Source organism: Tigriopus californicus, chromosome 11 (genome assembly GCF_007210705.1).
Source record: "Tigriopus californicus strain San Diego chromosome 11, Tcal_SD_v2.1, whole genome shotgun sequence".
Lineage (NCBI taxonomy): Eukaryota > Metazoa > Arthropoda > Copepoda > Harpacticoida > Harpacticidae > Tigriopus > Tigriopus californicus.
Genome location: NC_081450.1, coordinates 9,479,517 through 9,500,795, shown reverse-complemented (window position 1 = coordinate 9,500,795; position 21,279 = coordinate 9,479,517). Strand labels below are relative to the sequence as shown.

The window sequence follows — 21,279 nt, the reverse complement described above, 5'->3', positions numbered from 1 at the left end:
GCTTCCTTCTCTTTGCATTTAAACCGCCACTTTCTGTAACTGAGAGCTTGGCTCTTAGATGGTGGGACAATAGCCCTATCAGAAAAGTGCCATTTGAAGCCATGTTTGAAAACGTGTCCCCAATCTCAAACAATGCTGGACAAAAAAAATCTTTTAAACTCAATTGATAACCTAGTAAATAGAGTTACGTGCCTAGATTTTGTAACAACTAAACGCAACAAAGAGGCTTAAAAGAACTAAAAACGGCCTTTTCTCAATTGTAACAGTTTTTTTACATTAATACAACTTCGTTTTGCAAAATTGAATTTTTTTTCGCATTTTAACAACTGAATTAATTGCAATTGACTTCAATGGAAAGCAATGATTGGTTGTAGGCTCGGAAAAAAATTGCTGCTCCATTCAATGGCTTCAAATGGTGTCAAGTCAGAGCACTAATAACAGAGCTAGAAACCTCATAAGGGAAATCGAAATTTTGGCGGACCCTGTTAGAAATCGAAATCAAGTTACTATAGATTAGGTTGTCAAAAAAGTTAAGCAGTATAATAACCTGGCCATGACCTGACCTTTTCTTTCCATGTGGGGCCGAATTAATCAGACGCTGCCAACTAGCGAGCCACAGCTCATGCATGAGGCAAAGGGAGTTTCTGAGGGCCTGAGAGTGAATGTACACAATTGTGATGGGTCTTTGAGCCAAATTATGGTCATTCTTTGGTTTCGTAATGATATTCATTTAAGATTGTGCACCAACTCGTGGATTCTGGAGGTCGAACCTTGACCAATCACTAACTGATGACGGACAACCCGTGGTTTGGTGGAGAGAGGGATTCTTATTTTGGATTCTTTTAAATAGATTCTAGCAAAACTCTCAGTAAATTTGTGTTTGCGGTGAGGGTGTTGCACAATCAAAGGTGCAGTCTCGTTTCTGCTCCTCAAATGATTCATCCTTTCTCATCATTCTTCATTTTTGAGCTTCTGTCTCCATCATCAACGTGTTCCAAATGTATTCCATAGGTTCCATATGCTCCACAACTGTACCATTCCACCAAAACATTGTGGAGTCCGTGCTCCTCTGTGCTCCTCCGTCATTATTCTAATTTTAAAGAGACTTTTCTGGCCTCAGTCTTTTTGTTCTTTTATTTGCAAAGAATATGGCAATATAGGTTTTAATTTAATCAGAGGGTTAAAACTTGATTTGTATGACGGTTTTGAGAGAACCTACAGGGAACCTAACAGCTTGTTGACGTTTGTGTAAGAATAATCATGGCCTCATACATGGAGAAGATCATTTTTGTCCCTTTCATTAGGTGCAGGTAGGCCAGGATAGAAATGGGAGGTTACACCTAGATGTGAGAGACTTTATCTAGGTATCATTCAATGAACAACTTCCTGCTTTCGGATTGAAATACAACAAATACACCAGTACCCTCTGAGAGGCCTTTTGAACCCTGCAAGGGCTCGATCATAAATATGTATGACAAGAAAATAACAATAGAAAAGGGCAAGCCAAGTAAATGCCGTTTAGGTAAGAGATCAAAATTTCTGGCTTATTTTCATTCCATCCCTGAGCCTCTGTGTTATGTCCGAAGGGGAAAGATTTGAAACCTTACATGGCCAATTAAGTCGTTTTTGGTGATAGTCATCAGGCGATGGCATGTTGTACACAAAGTTTTTTTTAAGGAAACAAATGAATTGTTTGGTTGCGTATCTTCATATTAAAAAGTACCGGAGATTTTTCCCTGCTTCTTTTTTTTCCAGATCTCATTTTGATTTTTCCATGATCTTGAATACAACATTGCTGGGTCGCCATCATTTTTGAAGGCCAAATTCGAGCTTCGAAATAGCCAGTTTGAGGCTATTCAACTAGTGTGTCACATCTAGCTACTTAGGGAATGTCTGATATGATATGGTTCATGGAGTTTTTCATGCAGACGTTTAGGACCATTATAAGAAATTGTACAGGGTGCGCCATATTATGATCTACAAATTGATTTTAATGGACTTCATGAAGTTAGCTCATTCATAATGAGTCGAAGAGCTTAACACATAAAATCAAAGTTGAAAAGCATACGTTAAAGATTTATATTTCACGAAATAAACCGGCTTTGACTGTCATGCAGAGCTTGAGTCTGAAACAAATTTTGAGACAAAGTTGGCAAAGAGTTTGGCCACAACCCTCTTTTGAAGTTCTTTGATGTTTAAGAGGCTCTTTTGCGTATTTTTAAATTTAGACCCACAATATGCTCGAAAATTGTTGGCAATGACCACATGTAACCAAAGTCTCAAAAAAAGAAATAAAAGCCAGACCTCCCATTGATGAGGTTATCCAGACCTCACACAAGTATAGACGATGATTTGGTGCACTCGGTATGCGGAATTAACACCCAAAATATGTTAAGCTTACAGAGTTTTTTACAAAAAAAACAAAACTTTTTATCCAATGATTGTGTTGGTAATGCCCAATCACTCAGAGTCAGAGGCCAAAATTGGATTTGCAGTCAAAAAGCAGTCATTTAGGGGCTCATTTAAGGGTGGAGCGAACAACCATTAGTGTCTTCTCGTATCCATGGAATGTCAAAACTAGCCACTTAGGGGCTATATTAGGCATGGCCATTGAGTTTCAAGCCATCTTTGGAAATTTTGACCGCGACCGCGGCTTTCTGGCAGCCCTGCTTGTGTCCGGGGGAAACAATGGCTTGAGGCTGATCAACGTTTCAAGAAAGACGCCGGGAAAGTGTTGCTAAATTGGTCTTTAATCTTGGTTCAAAACCTGGCGATAAACTAAGACACACTTAAATACATGACGATATTTCCGTCTAAGTACATCTTAACTTGGATTCAATCGTGTCCCGGAGTTGAATTCGTGTGTTTTAGGGCTTATTTACTGGACTATTGAAGGATGAATATGGCCGGATAATCTCGTAAATGGCATCGCTGTCGCTAGGCTTGAAAAAATCAAGCCAGAGAGCAGCCACGGCTTCCGCCATTTAGCCTCAATCGTCAAGGCTGACCAAATCCACTACTGTGTATATGTTATTGTGCCATGTTTTGATGTTTGTATTCTGAGTACTATTCCGTCATCAGTAAATTTTGAAGTAATTTGACCTCTCTAAATGCGCTTTTTGATAAACTTCATTAGGGTTTTATTAACCAGGGCTTGTTAGCCACCCTCCCAAAGACCTGTCCGACCTCAGATATTTTTTATCGATCAAGGAGCTCAAATTCGTCACTCTCGTCCGACTACCCACCGATCGTCGGCAATTCAGAGCTGCCATTTTGGCATTTCAAAGACCAGATTGCCTTGACTGAACAGTAGAAGCAAGCAAAAGATGGCTGGATCTCGAGTAATTGACGGATAATCCTTGAAAATAAAGTAAACGAAGAAACAGGGAGGGAGAGGAGCGACCGAATCCTATTTTTTATGGATGAGAAGCGATTCAATTGGCCACGTTTAGAGTTGAGGCCCAACGAGCCCTAGTTCTTTTTGGCAGCACTCAAGGTGAGTCCAGCGCATTTTTTCAGTTCAACTGATGGCATCGATCGTTCCGCCATCTTGAAAACGTGTTCTTGTGTGTTTCCTCCATCCACCATCCCAACTTTGACCGTCGTTTTAACCTTCTCCCGGAACAGGACCATGCCGAGCAGTCAACGCGTGTATTTGGGCAACTTGCCGGATTCGGCCCGTGAACGCGATGTGGAGAAATTCCTCAAAGGCTATGGCAAACTGCGCGAAGTGGCCCTCAAGAACGGTTACGGCTTCGTCGAGTTCGACGATTACCGCGATGCCGACGATGCCGTCCACGATCTCGACGGCAAGGACTTCCTAGGCGGCAGGTGAGATTGGATTGCCTTGAGGGTAACCCGGGAGGGCGGGATGGGGGCGGATCCACCCGGGAATCTTGATCGCTAAGAGGTTGAGTGAGTGGGAAGCCACGCTGATGGAGTATTGAGCCACCGGTAATACTTTACAAGGCTGGCCTTTCCTTAGGCTGAGGCTCGGTTTTTACTCCTGGGCGGTCCTTCAATCACCGCACCGAAACATACCCTACGAAAGCCCAGCCCAAACGTGAATAGGGGGGAGGGGCATTTAATTTAGCTCCATGTGTAACTCCTATTCGCATTCGCCTTGGGAAGCCAAGTGGGAAATCCAGAGCTGTCTTGGGTTTATGAGCTTATGGCGGGGAAGTGAAAACAAACGAGCGGGAGAATCAAAAGTTAGACATGGATTATATTATTCACGGCCAGATTTGCCAAGGGTACTTTGATATAATACCAGGATTGCCGTACAGAGTCATGTCTCCACTAAAATGGCAGGTTAGAATAATCAATGGGAACTACTCATCCGAGTATTGACATTTTTTGAGGGTTCACGCTGCCAGTTTGGCTACGTTCAACCAGCGAAATGTGGGTGTCTTGCTTCATTGGGTAGTTTTTTTTTGGTTTTCCAACTCATTCGTGGAGACCAACGATTACCCCAAATGTCACCCTCTAATTAAAATAGATACTAGCAGATATTGTCGTGGCTTATCCCCTTGACCGCTTGACCGCATTGCCTTATGCCTCAACCAATCTGAGTTGAGAATTGCGGTCGACGCCGAATTTAATTGGTTCTTGGAAGGGGTTAAGCGGATAAGCCACGAAAATGGCAGCTAATTTCATTTGTTGAGGGTCGGTATTACAGTCCTTACTAAACGCCACCGTGGCTCAACTCCACCAATGTCCACTGCCTGACTTGATCATTGAGTGGAATGAGCTCATTGTCTGGATTCATTCCTGAGCCATTCCTCTGTCGTTGATTTCGCCAATGCTTAGTTCGACTTTTGTTTTAGAATCCGTGTGGAAATGGCTCGTGAGCGTAATCGTGGGGGTGCCCGTGGCGGCGACCGCGATCGCTTTGGCGGCGGTCGTCGCAGCCCCCCTCGGGGTGGACGCTTCAACGATCGTCGTGGATTTCGTAAAGGCAACCCGCCTGGTCGGAAAACGGAGTACCGCGTTTTGGTCGAGAATCTCTCGTCCAAGACGTCCTGGCAGGTAAGGATCATTCCCGACGATAGCGGATGGGGGTGATAATTCCAGATGAACGCCATCCGTTACTCTTTGACCCAAACGAAACACTCATGACCTTTATTGAGGCGTGTGGACTCAAAGCAGCCGCTTACGCAAGCTGGCACTCACCCACCCTTCATTCGACCGTGAGGCGGAAGCCAAGCCTTAGCTCTCAGGCTGGAATGCAGGCATGCGAGCGGGCTGGCGGGCTGGCTGGCGGGCTGGCGGGCTGGGTTGACTGACTGACTGGCCCAGGTTCTTCTCGCCTTCTTGCCCTCGTCTCCTTATTTCGACCACCGCCCATCACGCCTTCTCAATTCGCTAAGAGTCCGTGGTTAGAACGTTCCCCCGTCGCCTTCACGTTTGTTGAGGTTAAGCCCGTGGCCCGAGACACATATTCACGGGTGGAAGGAGCCGCACGCCCTTGTAGCCAAGTTCGAAGCCCTTCCCATGGTGGCGCGTCCACCTCTAGATACATACATACCGTACGTCCCGGTGCCTCTGGTCCTTGACCGAACCGACACTTCGCCCTGATTTTACATCCACCCGCCCACCTGGGCTCAATCAAACTCGAACTGGGCGATCGTATTGGCCCCGGCGGCGAACTGGGTCGGGTTTTTGTGGAAGTGGCAATGTCCTTTCAAAGCTTTCGGGCTCTTCCCCCGCTCATGTACCATTCCGTGAGTCAGTCCTTCGATCGGTCGATGGACTCCTCGACGGAATGACTGGCCAGTGCAATCTGAATCTGTGGGCCGCAGGACCGACCCCTCGTCATCCTCGTCGTTTCCGACCTTGTTTTCCGTAATTTGGGTGGTGTATCGTAGTGGCATTTGTCCAACAAATAACTTTGTGGCAGGCGGGCGGGAAACTAAAGCCCACTTTGGGGTGGTGGTTCCAGTGGATCCTAGACTGATCCCAACCGATCCCGGGCGTTCTGACCAAAGGTAAACTATCACTACCAACCAAATTCACCCTACCCGCAATTTGGGGGAGGTCTGGGTCTTTCTTTTGATTCTAGATGCTGGGGTGTACCAGAAGTCGTTGGTCTCAGATCATCACTTATCAGGCATTTTATGTTGATATCGCAGTCTCATCCGCGGTGTTCTAATGAATCATGGATTATTCCAGGACTTGAAGGATTATTTCCGTCCCTGTGGCGAGATCACCTACACCAACGCCCACAAGCCGAGAGTTGGAGAAGGGTGAGCTATTTCTGACACTGGACTAACAACAACCTCTCCGAAGCGTGTGCTTAACCTTAGCGTCTCTTTTTGTTCCTAGTATTGTCGAATTTGGGGATCGCAAGGGCATGGAAAACGCCTTGGATCGTTTGGATGGAACCGATTTGGATGGAAGACGCCTTCGTCTGAGCCAAGAGAAGCGGAAGGATCGTTCTCGTTCCAGATCCGACTCTCGATCTAGGAGCCGCAGCCGTTCCCGATCTCGCTCCCGGTCCAGGTAATCTTAATGTCTTCAACCAAAACTGTAAGCCAACCCGCACTCATTAGCCAAATCTCTGCTCCTTCTCATTCAGGTCTCGCTCTCGCTCCCGTACCCCGGCTTCAAGGAGTCGCTCTCGATCCCGGAGCCCAAATGGTAACGCTCGATCACGATCTAGAAGCCGCTCTGAGAGCCGACCCAAGGATGATTAATCCTCAACTACACAAACATGTACTCCCAAGTACCGTTCAAGTATCCAAAATCGTGTCATTTCATGTTTTTTCGGCAAACAGAATAAAGTTTCATTCGCCTCAAGTAGAGAAGTTCATGAACTCCCAGATAGGTCAACTTGAGTTCAGACCTTATATTAATTTACAAGGTGTCCGAAAAAGAAAGAGCATTTGACCAAAAGGCTAAAACCGAACGATTTGCTCAATTGATGTCGAGGTCAGCGGTGTTTTTGTCGACTCCAGCTTTTTTAAGACCCCCCACGAAGAAAGGGAAAAACAATCGGGCATATTCTGCTGAACTGGTATATTTTCTGGAATATTCTGGCTAGTCTGTAAGAAAATTAACCGATGTGCATCAAATTAAAGTTTCTGGTACAAATAGTCGATCAATAAGAAGAAACAAGTTATTCTGCCATGCGAGCTAAAAAAGACCATATCAAAACACATTCCTTGGTCCTTACTTCAGCAAATTAGGTGGAATAATTCAAACCTATCTTCTACATACATCTGTTAACACGAAAAGTGGGCCACCCGAAAGGCTATTTTCCAATCTAAGGTTATTTAGATGGCTATCGAAACAATGAAACTTCTGGGGAAGGAGTACCAATTTGTCGAGAGTTGGTCTTATGATCTTGTAGATGCTGAACAGACACGTTTCCCCCAAATTAAGCCAAATGAAAGAAAAAAGCCCCTGGGTATTTACTAGAACTGCTGGGGCGAGTCCAAAAAAAGTGGACTTTTGGCGAGGGATTTTGATTTGAACCATTGAGCGACTATTTGTACAATAGCAATTGTGAAATTGTCGTTATCTCCGGCCACCCTTTATCACAGACCATTTTTGCAAAGAAATGCACAACAGTAAGCAAAATTTAAGGTGCCAGGTAGTGCTGGGGCGAGTCCGGCCAAAGTCGGACTCATAACAGCCATATGATTTTTTGGCTTGTTGCTGGACTCGAGCCTTTTACCAGAGTCAAGTCTAGCAAAAAGACTCGTCTTGCGAAATTCAAAGAAAAAAAAAGACATTTTTTTTCTTCTTTGTATTGATAAGTTCGGTCAATTTATCCAAAATGGAGGAATAAAAACTCGAGTGCACTTGGAATCGAGTTGGGACTCGCCCCAGCACTAGTGCTAGAGGGGGGCTAAAGATTTGTTCGAATTGCTTTTGTTGAACTGGAACAACGTAAAAAGCTCCGATATGTGTCTTTGTTTTGGAGAGAGGACGACGTCACCACTGGACAAAGTCGATATTGGGGGAAAATGAGTAAATTTCATCCCAATCAATCGAATGTGTTTCCTTTCATATCAGTTGGGCCTTTTAGACTTAAAAAGCACTGGTCAGTTTTAAGCTCAATCGAAAGTGTGTATCAAAAGTCATGAGTATTTAGGTTATGAGTATTTAAAAGCCAGCCCACTGAGGGCACAAATTGAATGTGCTAGCACCATTTTGGTAATGGTACATTAAAACGAGATGTATTTGGACGCATGATTTGACAAACAATTCCGAAAATGTTAGACATCTGAAAAAGGGGACTATTTTTTTTTTTTTACCATGACCTTGTCTGAGCCCCCCCCCCGTATTTTTCAGATCAGTTATGTTGACTCATTTCGAAATAGTGACAAAGACTTTGGACCATGGTTAAGAACAAGGCTTAAATTAATTTGAATCAATGCATAAATGATCTTAACGCACTGAGACCTTGGTAACATTTTCGAATTGAATTGATATGCGGTATTATTAAAAAGGAACGATGCTAAATTTTGTGAACACCTATGGGGACGTTTAGGCAAGCTTTGGCAGGTTCGTTTGTTTGCTGGTACTAGTGTCAGTAATGCAAGTTTGGTGCTTCACACACGTTTACGAGAAGCTGACCCTTCTTTCACATTGCTATATGAGCAAAGGTCAGCTTCGTTAAAACCAGTTCGAATCGCCAATTTTGCTTCACTGGCATTGGCAGGTAAGTATGTTTGCTGGTACCGGACCTTGCCTACACGTCCGAATACATACATATTGAAAGCAATGCATTTAGTCCACTTTTTCAGATGTCTAATGTTTCCGAAATTGTTTGTCAAATTATGTGTCCAAACATAACTCGTGTAAATGCACCATCTAGAGTTTCAAGAGCTTTTCAAGAGTTTTTACTTTTGACACAGACCTCTGATTGAGCTCAAAATTGGCGAACACTTTCTGACCCAACCAACTTGTGTGAAGCAAAATGCATTGGATTCATCTGGATTAAAGTTACGTTTCTCCCAACCCTACCGACCCTCTCTGTCTGGTGGTGACATGATCCTTGGAGAGAACAAATTCCCTCCCTGATTGGAGTTTTTGATAATAAATCGATGTTGTGGAAATGATCTCATCATCTGCTGCTGCATTGTCCTGACCTCAACCGGTTCATCTTCTTCTTTTGCTCTGAGCTAATAACAGTTTCTTGACGGGGTTTTCCTCGAGTACCAAGTTTTCCCCAGTCTTGGAAACCCCTCCAAAGCAGGCTGAGTTTTTACTGGCCAGACAAAAGAACAAGAAGAAGATGAGGAGCATGTTCTTCAATCAGTCATTTGAAACATGTGGAGCTGTCGACGTTTATTTTCCTTGCTCTTGTGTTGGGCAATGGTATCCTTTGTCGTGGGTAAGAGGAAAACTTTGGCGTCCCACTCTGATTAGGGAATCCCCCCCAAATATCAAATGATTCGAATGCTCGTCTTGAGACGGGAGAAAGCTTCACTGATTTGGATTCTTGCCTGGAAACTTTGGAGGCTTCGTTAAAGGACGCTACAAGGATTACTTTCCAGACTCCTCATTAATTGACTCCCGCCTCATCGTTTTAAACGATATTAAGAAAGTTTCAACCAAAAAAGCTTTTTCAAACCACCGCCAGTGGAATCTATATTGACATGATTTCAGAATGACAACAACCCAAAGATAGCCTGATTTTGGGCAAACATGTACATATTTTGGAACCTTGTAGCAAAAGCAAGACTATTTTCCTTCCGAAACTTTTGCTACACTCTAAGTGCAATAGGATGGAACAAAGATAATGCTCTTTGGAACACTGTCGATTGTTAAAATTCATTAAGCATGAGACCCAATACCTAATATGAATTGTACGTACGTGACAAGAACTGGAATAGTGGGGTCAAAGTTTGCAGTTTATTTATCTAATATCTGGCCGTCTTTCAAGTTTGGAAGAAATCAATGACATCATCTCGCAAACATGCTAACATCATTCGCTGAAACGAAGATGCGTCGAAAGCAATCTACATTTTTGAAAAGTCGATCAAAGCTGAAACTGAAACAAAGTAAATGTATGTTCATAGTACGCAATCATTGCTCATAACTGTATGCAAGAAACAATCACAATTAGAATGGATTTCTGTTTATCATTGGGGAGTCCCAAGGGAGTCCTGAGTGCACAAATCGAATGTCGTCTCCTACCAACCCATGCGGGATCTCATGAGGATCGAACTTTGTTCCACATTGATTGTTGCACATCCGATTCTTTTGACACAGGGATGACAACTCGGCAACGCACCAAGCGGGATACCATTTGTGCCTTGGGAGGAATGGAAACGTGTACCCTCTTCTGTAAGAGCATTGGCTACAAGGACGGAAATTGCGCTTGGGGCACCGCTTCAAAAGCTTATGAGTGTGATTGTTCCAAGGAGCGACGAGGAATCCGGTAAGATGCTATACTCGACCCATATTGGGTCCGAACTTGAAGCGAGATCTCATAACCATGATCTGAGAATGATGAAAGAAGTGTAGCTTACTATCAAGCGCTAAGGTTAGACAAGATACATCAATCAAATATTGAAGATGTGACACGAAAGAGTTACACTAGATTTCTATTTTCTACTTTTTTCTAGATGCAATCTGGGTGGCCCGAACACTTGCCACGTGAGTTGCGTTTTACTGGGGTTCCAAGGGGGTGATTGTTCCTCGGAATTTCATTGCCAATGCGGAGGAGGAAACAATCGGTGGGGAAATTTGATTGATAATGTCAGAAATCGCTTCTAAGTCTTGTTCCACAAAATATATACGTACACCACCGATTCGGTGGCGAAAATGTGTGTCCCTTTTGAAGTCCGTTCACCTAAGAACCAATACTCTGCAACTCTTTCCGTCTTTGTGCGAAATGATCCACGGGACGAAGGGACCGAATGCGCCACAAGGATCCCGTGATATCTCGCGCCGAATACTTGCCAGGACAAATGCGGATCATTTTGCCCGTGAATCGTATTCGACGGAACGTTTCCCAACAACAGATTCCACGAACAATCACTCGCTCAAAAGTGACTCCATTTTGGCCCAAACGCGTGGTGGGCGCTGTGAAAACCAAGCCTGGGGATCCGATTTGACTCTCAAGCTCTGACGAGTCGTTGAAAAAACTCACAGACGCTTTGGAATCCAGGCAGGGGAATTCCACTGCCATGGGTGTCAAATTATTGGTTTCCATTCCGTTGGGATCGTCTTCGACCAAAGGGGCCTTATCTCCGACTAAAACCTCGCCATAAATCTGACCAGGTTGGGGTTCCTCGTTCATTGAAGTGGTTTCCTCTAATTTAGGCTCAAGCGTGGTTTCTTCAATTAAATCTATTTCGGAGGTCGCCTCGATGTTTTCTAAAACTAAATTTGGAACAACGAATGTGGTTGGCAGGGGCGTGGTAGAAGCATGCGCAGGTGAAGCTGAGGGAGGTGTCAGATCCTCCGACAGTTCTTCTATGAGGTTCCACTCAATGGGTCGAAGAGTTCCTTCTTGGGGCTTGTCATCCTCTCCCAAAGGTTGGGGTGTGGAAATAATCTCCTCAAGGTCAGGCACTTGGGTGGTCAAGGGCATCATTGTGTTGAATTCCGTTGTTTCAATTGTGGTACTTTCAACGTCTTCGATGGTTGTTTGCGTGGTGCTCATGAAAAAATCCATGGGTTCGAACAAATCCATTTTTTCCGTGGAAGGTGGTGGTAAATCTGCCGCTAGTTCCACTGAAGGGTTCCATTCGATTGGACTTATTGCATCCTGCGGCTCTTCTGTTCCACCGGTAGGTGTGGGCGTGGACGTTGCCTCCTCAAGGTCGGGTACCAAGGTGGTCAGTGTGGTGGTCGTATTTGAAGGCCATACCCAAGCTGTCGTGGTCTCCAGATTATCGACTGGTTCCCTGACGTCCACAACGGGGTCCGTACGAGGCACGAATAAGTTGAACTGAGTGACCACATCACGAATATTGGGAATCCAGAAACTTTCCTCTGCAATATGACCCGTAGGATTGGCATTGGTAGTGGTTTTGTCAGGGGTGGTGATGAAGTTGGTGGCCTCTTCTTGCAGCTCCGCTTCAAGGTAGTTGCCGATAATGTTTGACAAGTCCACCGATTGTGCAATGGCGAAGGTCAATGAGAGCACAAAAACTGGCGAAAAAGGCACCATTTTTGGATCACGAGCTAACTCACATTCGTCGTCTTATGGAAGGGTGGTTCTGGTCTGTGCGAGAAGAGGTAAAACTGCTTTGTAATTGCCCTGTTCAATGATTCTTAGGGTGTTACGCAAGCCATTTTGGGCGCGTCGAACCAACGAAGATGAGTGAAGATGAGCATGCTACTCACCGTCATCTCCCGTATGACTGAATGATGGTACATAATGGTTAACCTGTCTGAGCAACAGAGGCCCTAGAAGTCTATTCCAATCGCAAGAACTTCCCGTGGGGTCCGTCCAAACTTTGAAACAAAAATGACAATACCAAAACGAGTCGACGGAGGCTCTATTAATTGGGCAATGAGTGAGCGGGTAACTAACTAAAAATACGTCGTGTACCTTCGACTCTTTTGTCTACGGGGTCTGTCCTTGACGAACTGTGCTAGTTAGGAGGGATGGCGAGGGTAGGAAAACGATGGCTACGTACGTATGCTTGACACCTTGGCGGATTTAATTGATCCAGATGTATATTGAAAGTAGGAACAAAGCTACACCAATGGAGAGAATGAAGAATAAGAATACAGCCATCAGCATGACAAAGAAGGCCCCGTTATCCACAGACGTGGCCTTGTTGACAAACACCAGAAAGATGCCACATCGAGGTTGCTTCGGAGAATCACAATTAGTTCTAGTACTCGAATGCTCGATTTGGCTCTGTGTGCAAATGATCATGTTTTGGTCGGATGGGCAAGAAGTGGGTGGTACCCTCGAGGAGGAGGATTGGCGGCTGGCAAGTCGGGTCAAGCTGGTCCGCGGCTTTGGTACGGCATTGGACCTGGCAGAGGATTCTAAAATCCGATCCTCGATGGTTACAATGGAGGGCGGATGGCTTTTGTCAGTCATTTCCTACGTTTTGTATTGGTTAATTAACGAGACTGGAGGGTCTAAGAAGAACACATAAACAGCAGCAGCAACGAGGAATGGAAGCAATGTCTTCGGTTTTTCCCATTGCTCGCAGATCTCACACTGATGAAGAAAGAATCAAGGAGGAACATTCCACGTTCCAGGGGAACTTGTCCTCATTCAAAAATCCATCGATGAAAGAATAACAAAATCACTGCCGTGGCAATCCCCACAATGTACACAAAAGTCACCACTAATAACAGGCCATAGAAGCATAACTCAGTCTTGGTCAGAGTCTTCACTTGGGCGTGATAGCCCGAGTATCGGCGAAACTTCTCCTCGCCCAATAAACTGACCAAAGGCGAGCTGAAGTTCGAACCACTGCCCCAAGAGGCGTTGGAACCTCGAGGTCGACTCAAGTGATCCGGGGACACCACACTCGGGGAGAAGCTCGGGATCCGACGACCACCCGTCCCTTCAGATCCGGGTTGTTCGGCCTTTAGCACGGACGATTCATCGACCGTCAGTAGACCCGAGTTGGATTGGAGCGAGTATCGATCTCGCCGTAGAATCCCCGGTCTGGAATTGACCCGCGTTTTCGCGTCCTTGTCAACGGACCAAATTCCAGCGTCCAGGGGTAAAGAATGTCGTTGCTGATTGTTCGTGCCCTGGTTAGTGGGGGTTATTGGGATGATTGAGTTCACGTGGTCAGATGATCCCAGTGGATCCGGGTTGGGGACAGGTGAGCACGTGGTAGCCATTGGGCTCGAGGCCCGTGGGGAATGACTCTCCGACAATGATAAACTCCTTGGCATTCCAAAGTATGGAGACAGACTGCTCTCTCTTTCGTGGGATGTGAGATGCACATTTTGTCATACTTGGTTCTGGGAGCAGATGATCCGTCGCAACTCATTCATTCACTCACTCGCCGCGGAAGGCGCCCCGACCACCGACAAGCCCGACAAGCGAATGCGAGAGGAAAACGGATATCAGCAGGTTCTTTTGAACCTCTTGAACGCATCCCGATGGCTTTGACAGTTTTTCATAAACTCCTTATCTCATGTTTCGAAAAGGGAGGGACGAGAGAATAGTTAACCGATTCACTCGAGCATTCAAGTAGCACGTTTGCGAAGGGTCCCGAAATGAAAGGGCCCTTCGCACGTCCTTTCTTCGCTCCGATCCCTTCTTCTCTCCTCTGCTCTGAGTGATCAGACAAACAAGGGCTTCGACCTCAGCCAGTGTTCCAAATTCAATCGGATCGTCGCCTACCACTTGGGAAGGATATGGGGCCCTCTGTAGGCGAGCTTGGGTCGCTTCAGACCTGAATATAATGCTGATATAGTGAGGAAGTGTTGACAGCCCAGGATCTAAACGCCTTATGTTCTTACGGAACACCTTCGTCATCATTCTTTCTCACTCTCTCTCTCTTTCTCTCTCTTTCTCTCTCACTCGCTGAAAGAAGGCCGGTCTTCCGTCCTTGCGTCGAGTTGTTCAATATACGAGGGCTTTCCCAATGGCTTCAAAGCGGTCGCCCAGGGGATTGATCTGTCCTCAAGTTCAGTAGCCCTGAAAATAAGTATCCATGGGTTTCCTAGTTAAGTAAATGCGCTGTCACAAAAACATAATTAGGACTTGATCCTTTCATGGAGATGCTCCCATTCCAAAAAAGAAGGAAAACTTTCTGCTTCTGGCATTCATGTTGAAGCGTGTCCAAGAAACTTATGAGTTATGATGAGTGTCTGGCACACGCCCCACTTCCTGCAGATCGACAATGATCAAACGAGCCCTCGTTCGGCCTTATCCCACCTACTTTAAACAAATTAGACCCAGTCGCTCGAGAAATGGAAGATCCAGGAAACTTGAGACCCCATCGTGGTATCGGTTTACTTTAGAGATTGGTCCAAGTCAGCCGGTTTGATGGATCTGGTTCCAACCTCTAATCCTATTTCTCCCACCACCAGCATTGAGGGAGCCACTAGATCCTCTGGATCCTATGGGGATCAGTTACTTCTTCCACTACACATGCTACTCCCTTCCATCTGATCTCTGTGGGGATCTCGAATATTAATAACACTACACAGGCAAGCAAGCCACTCAGCAGAACCAGAACTCGCCACATGAACGCCAAAGTGATTAAGAGTGTGCTTGTATTATTCGATTACGTTGAATATTATAATTATTACCGAAAGTTGAGCGTTCCTCGCGTCGAGGACACATTCGTAAGTGTACGATTAGAGGTTGCATGAGTAGTTCACCTTTCCGACGACGGTTATTAGTACATACGAGCGAGCGAAGCAAATATCCAGCTATCTATCTATTTGTCACTACTTTCAAATGGCCTTGACCATTGGCCTTGTCTCTGGATCCCTAGTCATGCTCTGTCTTCGAGCCAGGTTGACCCCACTCAAGAGATATTTCCTCATGTTGGGTGCCGGCCGATCTCGGTCGTCCACTTCATCGTCCTGCCCAAAGAACCGACTGGAAGAGACGTCTCGCCGACGGTGCTCCTCGAAACGGGGTGGATCACGATTCTCCCCCAAGTCATCGTACGAGGCAATGGTCTTGCGTCGTTCCACTTTGGCCGTGCGACCTCGGCGGGACAACGAGTCACTGGGATGGCTTCGAGTGACAACACTTGACGTCGTCGTGGTATTATAGTTTGTCCCACCACTCGACGGAGTTTGAGTGGAGAGGTTCACACTACTCCCGCCATAACCCCGGTGACGGGGCTTGGGCTGGGGCTTCGTCAAGGTAGAGTGGGGACTGGGGTGACGACTGGTGCCTGTGCTGGCCGAGTAGGTTTGCCAATGTCTTCCGGATGAGTTGTCCGTGTACTGACTCCCCTCGGGAGCTCGAGACGGTTCTCGATAGTGCGAGCTACCTTGAGAAGACAAGCGGTGTCTTCGCGGAGGTCGAGTGGGGGTACTGGAGCCCGTACTGCCTCGATCGAACCAATCTTTGGAAGCACTCTCGGGACGACGGGATTGCTTGTTGTTTGACTTCTTCTTCTTCTTGCCACTCTTCTTGATGCTCGAATACAGGGACTTGACCGAGTCCAAAAGACTCTTCGAGGACGACTCACGTTTGTTTCGATCCAGGGACTTGGAGCTGTTGAAAGACATGGCTCGCCTCAAGCGGCTCTCTCGATCGGAGTCCAAATCCGAGCGTATCGAATCGGATCCCAGCGGTTGATCATGAGAGGCTCTGGACATGGATTTGGACCTTTGGGACAAATTGTCACTCTCTGTTCGGCGACTCTCATAGGGTTTGTTCTTTTTGAAGAATGGGCCTCTTTGGTCAACTCGCTGACTTCTTTCAATGGTGTGATATCCTCTCTCCGGATGATGAGTGGGTCGCCGGGAATGGGAGGAAGCCGGGTATGACCTCTCACTGCTGGGCAAACGGCCTCTCCGCTCGGCGGAGGAGTGACTGCCCCGACTCCGCGAAGAGGGCCGGTGAGGTCGTGGAGGACGGCTCTCCGAGTAGTTTGTGGTCGAGTCACTGTGTTCATCGTATTGAAGAGCATGGTGTCGAGATCGCTTGGGCCAGGCATCGATGGGTCGCGAGGTTTTGTCCTCAGAGGTCAGATGAACACCGTGGCGAAATAGCTTGCCCTCCGAAATGGGTCGGCCTTGAGGCACTTTGTAATAGTCCACATATCTGTCTTCTTTTCGATGGGAATAACCCCTGGCATCGGCATCGCGGAACTCCTCTTCCGTGGACGTTCCGTCGTCCGGTGTCTGGTCGCCGTTGTCTTGGACCACTTCATGGGTCACGTAGCGATCGGTTAAGACGCGGCCATTGTGCATCCTGGTGACCTCTCTGGCTTCCTCGGTGTCAACGGAGCGTTTGTGTTGGCTATCGTGATGAATCTGTCTGGCTGGGATCACAAGTGCATTTTCTTTATCTTGGAAGGGCCTCGCCAGGCTTTTCACATCTCTCCCATACTTGATCACCTTGTCCACATCCGTGTGGGTGAGCTCTCCAATGTTGTTGGCAGCAGCTGTGGTGTGGGATCGTTGTTGGATGTCGTGGGTGTGAACATTTTTTTCGTACTTCTCGCCCAACACGTTTTGTCCTGGTTGGGCGGAGGATGCTCGCCAATCGGGGTCGTTCAAATGCATGCGAGCCTCATCACCGGAGTCCTCGTGGGTCTGGTGGTCTTCGATGGTATTCACAATCACATTGGGGTCATCCTCTTGGATCACCCTTCCGTCATTGAGGACCACCTGTCGCCTGGTTTGATGCTCGAGATTCTTGGTGGTGATCGTGTCCACTTTCCGTCGTGTCTCCCACTCATCTTCGTTCCGATTAGGTTTGGTCAGTGGATTCGTGTTAAAATTTTCGCGGCTCTTCAAATAGGTTTGCACAGTATTCATGATTGTGACTAAAACGAAGCCAGCTCACTGGGACAAAAAAGGAGCGTTTCGCCTTTTTTAATTCCAGGTGCAAAGCTCTGCTCGTTTAAAGATCTACTGAGTTCAATTTTCCATGTATTCCTCGTCCTGCGACATCCACGACCCACCGACCCACCAATCAACCCACCAACTAACATAACAACAACAACAACAACAACAACATGTACGTGCATGCCTGCAGAAGAGGGCCCCTCCATCGTCGTCTGTTGGTTGTCAATTCATTGTGGGTGCACCGCCCCAAAACGTCGTCGTCGTCGCCATCGTCTTCATCACCATCATCATCATGGAGTTCTGTTCTCGACCCTTCAAGTTCAAACGAACAGGTGAGATGGCACCTCTTGGATGAAAAACGACGGTACGAACGTGTGTAGTATGGACGAGTCATTTGGGCCATAAAAAAGGCACCCTTGGCGCTTGAGTCTGCGAATCACGGTTCAGGTGCCAGTTCCGAAGGAATGGCCGGGAGGATCACTTTTTTGCCATCCAAGAGGTCGCTTATCAACGACGCTAAAGCCATGAGTGAGCGAACACTCCTCTTCAACAACTAGGGCATTTTTGCATACGGCGTACACGGACTTCACTGGAGAATGAAAGCTAACCCGAGAGCTCGAAAACTCGAGAAGAAACACGTCAGATCCTCGTGGTCTCGTTTCCTGATAATGGGATATCATCGCCCCCTCAATCTTTGGCGTTACTCACACCTGAGTAATACCAATGTGTATGTACAGTACATAGGGACGAAAATAGTCCCAAGAAGCCCTCAACGCTCTTAAGAGACTACATGCATTCTTCATTGGCTATGAGAATTTGATTGTGATTCCCTTATTCCTTGCTTCGTATCCAATGCGTGGGTTGACTTCTGAGTCTGGCTCCCCCACCATTACTGAAACTACTACTACTACTACCACCACCACCACCACCACCACCACGACTACAAACAGCACCACCTCCATTGCCACCACCTCTCTATTCTGGTACTAGTACCAACCACTCCAACAACAACATTTCCATGCACTAGGCCCTTCGTTCATTCAGTTAAGTTTAGGGCATGACTAAGCCCAAAGACACTGGGCATACTTTGGCCGAGAGAGGGAATTCCGCATTCAATGACATGTGACTACGTGGCTACACACAGTGGTAAAAATACCCTTCAAAGTTTTGATGAATATTCCCAAGCACATCTTGGCATTTTTCTATCTCAGAAAATCATGAGCGACAATTTTGATTATATTGCTTTATGAAATTCTAGCTCACATAAAAAACTTACATACCTAAAAACATAATAAAAGCTAAGATTTTCAAAAAACCTACACAATGTAATTTAGGAGCACACTAAGTTACCTCTTGAATATGAATCATGATATTATCTATTACACCACTACTTCGTTACATGGGATTTAGTGGTCCAAATTTCATCGTTTTTTGCCCCCAAATGCCCTGGTTATATGTTTATGTAATTTCCCAAAGAATTAATGTCTATTTTCATTACCACAAAAATGAACGATTATTTTTCCTTTTCTTGCATAGTCTCACAACACCTAAAGATGCTATATTATGTCACTTAAAACACACTAAAAGTGTTATCTTTGAAAATGTGTTTTGCAATCATCATGTGTACACTTAGTTATGCATTCACTTGAATTCTGAAGACAATACATACAACAGACAATGTTATAGATTTTGTCGTTTCTTTAAGACTTTGTTGAAACTGATTAGAAATAGCTTCTTTAAGACTTCATTGATATTTGTGAACTTTTAGTGATCGCTTAACTAAATGTCTTTGGGTCGGTCCTAAAATGAATTTTCAAAAATCTGATTTTTCGAGGATTTTATATATGATTGTATAAGGTTCTAAGTTATTTTGAAACTATGCAAGAAAAAGAAAAGTAATTGTTCATTTTTGTAATAATGAAAATCGACATTAATTGTTTGGGACATTAGATTAACATATAACCGGGGCATCTTGGGGCAAAAAACGATGAAATTTGGACCACTTGATCCCATGTAACTAAGTAGTGGTGTAATAGATAATATCATGATTCATATTCAAGAGCTAACTTAGTGTGCTCCTAAATTACATTGCGTAGGTTTTTTGAAAATCTTAGCTTTTATTATGTTTTTAGGTATGTAAGTTTTTTATGTGGGCTAAAACTCCATAAAGCAATAAAATCAAAATTGTCGCCCATGATTTACTGAGATAGAAAATGCCAAGATGTGTTTGGGAATTTCCCTGGAAACTTGATAGGGCTTTTTGAACATCGTGTACAGGTAAGGTACGCCAATGAACGAAATGCAAAATGACTGTGACAAGTATATTCTGTAGAATCCAGATCTTTTGTGTTGTAGTTCGAATTATCACTGGAGAAGGCTGCCCGTCTATGCTTCGAGTCTAACCCAAAGACGAATTGAAAATGAAACGGAGAAGAACGCTCCCTAAGACGTACGAGTTGTTCGGACACTTATTCCCAACTCGAATTTGACAACATCCTCATATTGGTTAGTTCATTCCCACTCAATTCTATATATGTACAGTAACTGTGCCAGAGATTGGACTCCGAGGAGAAGGAAACAAACCAAAGCCGTCTTTGATAACATTGATTCGTGATTATTTTACCCTTAATGGAGGTAAAAGAAATGGAATTCTGTTACACATTGTTGACTTAATCTCATTAGCCCTCCTTCGTTGAAGGGAATCCTGAGATGAGGCCGATAATGCATCCAATTGATCGTTTCAAGAGCGCGTCTCGTAAGAACGAAGAAGTTTCAAGTCATCCAAGATTTGAAGGAGGAGAATCAAGGCATCACCACTATTTCAAGTGCGAGAAGATGTGTGTGTGTCTCTCAAGAAGGTCCGTCGGCCAACTGTTCATACGCAATGGATTTCTGCGTCAGAAGAGAATGGCTACATCTTTTTTGTAACTGATAAGACCCAAGAAATGCTGCATGCACTTATTGAACTTTCACCAAAACTCTGAATATGCTATGCAAGAATGGGTGGCGGAGATTTAAGCTATAAAGTAGGCTTCAACCGAGAAAACAACATTCCTTTTATCTGCGGACTATTTATGACCAAATTCTTACGCATGTGGTTGAACACAAACGGGACCAATAAGGCTCCATAGCTAATTGATTATGGAGCTTTTGGACCTTACTTGCTGAGTATATGGGTTTTTTATTCTTTTTTGAGGTCTTCCTTACCGCTACTGGAAATGGGATCTCCAGCAGCTTAAAGTGAAAGAATTATCTATCATTGTTATTTACCTTTCCTTTAGTAGACGTAATTCACCTACGAAATAGAGTTGGTGGATCTGGCTAGTCCTTGAATGTAGGGTTGATCTGGAATGCTACTTAAAAATTTGTCCAAGTCTGACTTGAAAGATGTTACCGGATCAATAAGGCCTACGTATTCCCTACGAATATTAAAGGGAAGCAAATTAAACAATGAAGGAGCCCGAGAAAGAAGAGAAGTGGACTTCAATGTTCGAACTAGCCTGGATTCTCGAGGGCTTGAAGGTGCTCTCAAAACACACGTTTAAGCCTCTAAGGTCAGTAGAGTTGACCCTTAAACCTGGGTCGGGCAAAAGGCATCTGATACTGTACCTTTTCAAAAGCATCCATGAGCTTTCACGCAACGAAGCTCATGGACGCTATTGAAAACGTACCGCATCAGATACCTTCCATATTTTCTCTGAATACTGTACAATCCCACCCTTTTTTAGCCTCTCCCAAAAGAAAATCTCTCCCATTCCCTCTATGTTCCTGGTAAACATTTTTGGACCTGCCCCACCTTTAACATAAAGAATTATTTTGAAACTGAAAAAAAATTATACTCAGCCGAAC

General features: G+C 45.2%; 3 protein-coding genes across 3 annotated transcripts; 2 read left to right on the top strand and 1 right to left on the bottom strand.

Moving 5' to 3' along the window:
* Positions 1–3,508: 3,508 nt before the first annotated feature.
* Positions 3,509–6,798, top strand: LOC131890576 (serine-arginine protein 55-like). The gene is made up of 5 exons (XM_059239949.1): positions 3,509–3,831; positions 4,827–5,028; positions 6,172–6,245; positions 6,325–6,501; positions 6,578–6,798. The coding sequence occupies exons 1-5, from the start codon at positions 3,632–3,634 to the stop codon at positions 6,693–6,695; spliced, it is 771 nt and encodes a 256-aa protein (XP_059095932.1). The 5' UTR covers positions 3,509–3,631; the 3' UTR covers positions 6,696–6,798.
* Positions 6,799–9,185: 2,387 nt separating this feature from the next.
* Positions 9,186–10,780, top strand: LOC131890579 (uncharacterized). Its single transcript, XM_059239952.1, has 3 exons — positions 9,186–9,343; positions 10,225–10,393; positions 10,581–10,780. Exons 1-3 carry the CDS (start codon positions 9,280–9,282, stop codon positions 10,729–10,731), a joined length of 384 nt encoding a protein of 127 aa, XP_059095935.1. The 5' UTR covers positions 9,186–9,279; the 3' UTR covers positions 10,732–10,780.
* Positions 10,781–15,351: 4,571 nt separating this feature from the next.
* Positions 15,352–17,400, bottom strand: LOC131890759 (micronuclear linker histone polyprotein-like). Its single transcript, XM_059240170.1, has one exon. It carries the CDS (start codon positions 17,398–17,400, stop codon positions 15,352–15,354), a length of 2,049 nt encoding a protein of 682 aa, XP_059096153.1.
* Between the last annotated feature and the right edge of the window lie 3,879 nt (positions 17,401–21,279).

Coding starts and splice junctions, on each gene's coding strand:
- LOC131890579 (XM_059239952.1), top strand. CDS start 9,280: ATGTGGAGCTGTCGACGTTTATTTTCCTTGCTCTTGTGTTGGGCAATG. Junction 9,344..10,224: donor AATGGTATCCTTTGTCGTGG/GTAAGAGGAAAA, acceptor CTTTTGACACAG/GGATGACAACTCGGCAACGC. Junction 10,394..10,580: donor AAGGAGCGACGAGGAATCCG/GTAAGATGCTAT, acceptor ACTTTTTTCTAG/ATGCAATCTGGGTGGCCCGA.
- LOC131890759 (XM_059240170.1), bottom strand. CDS start 17,400: ATGAATACTGTGCAAACCTATTTGAAGAGCCGCGAAAATTTTAACACG.
- LOC131890576 (XM_059239949.1), top strand. CDS start 3,632: ATGCCGAGCAGTCAACGCGTGTATTTGGGCAACTTGCCGGATTCGGCC. Junction 5,029..6,171: donor CGTCCAAGACGTCCTGGCAG/GTAAGGATCATT, acceptor GGATTATTCCAG/GACTTGAAGGATTATTTCCG. Junction 6,502..6,577: donor CGATCTCGCTCCCGGTCCAG/GTAATCTTAATG, acceptor CTTCTCATTCAG/GTCTCGCTCTCGCTCCCGTA.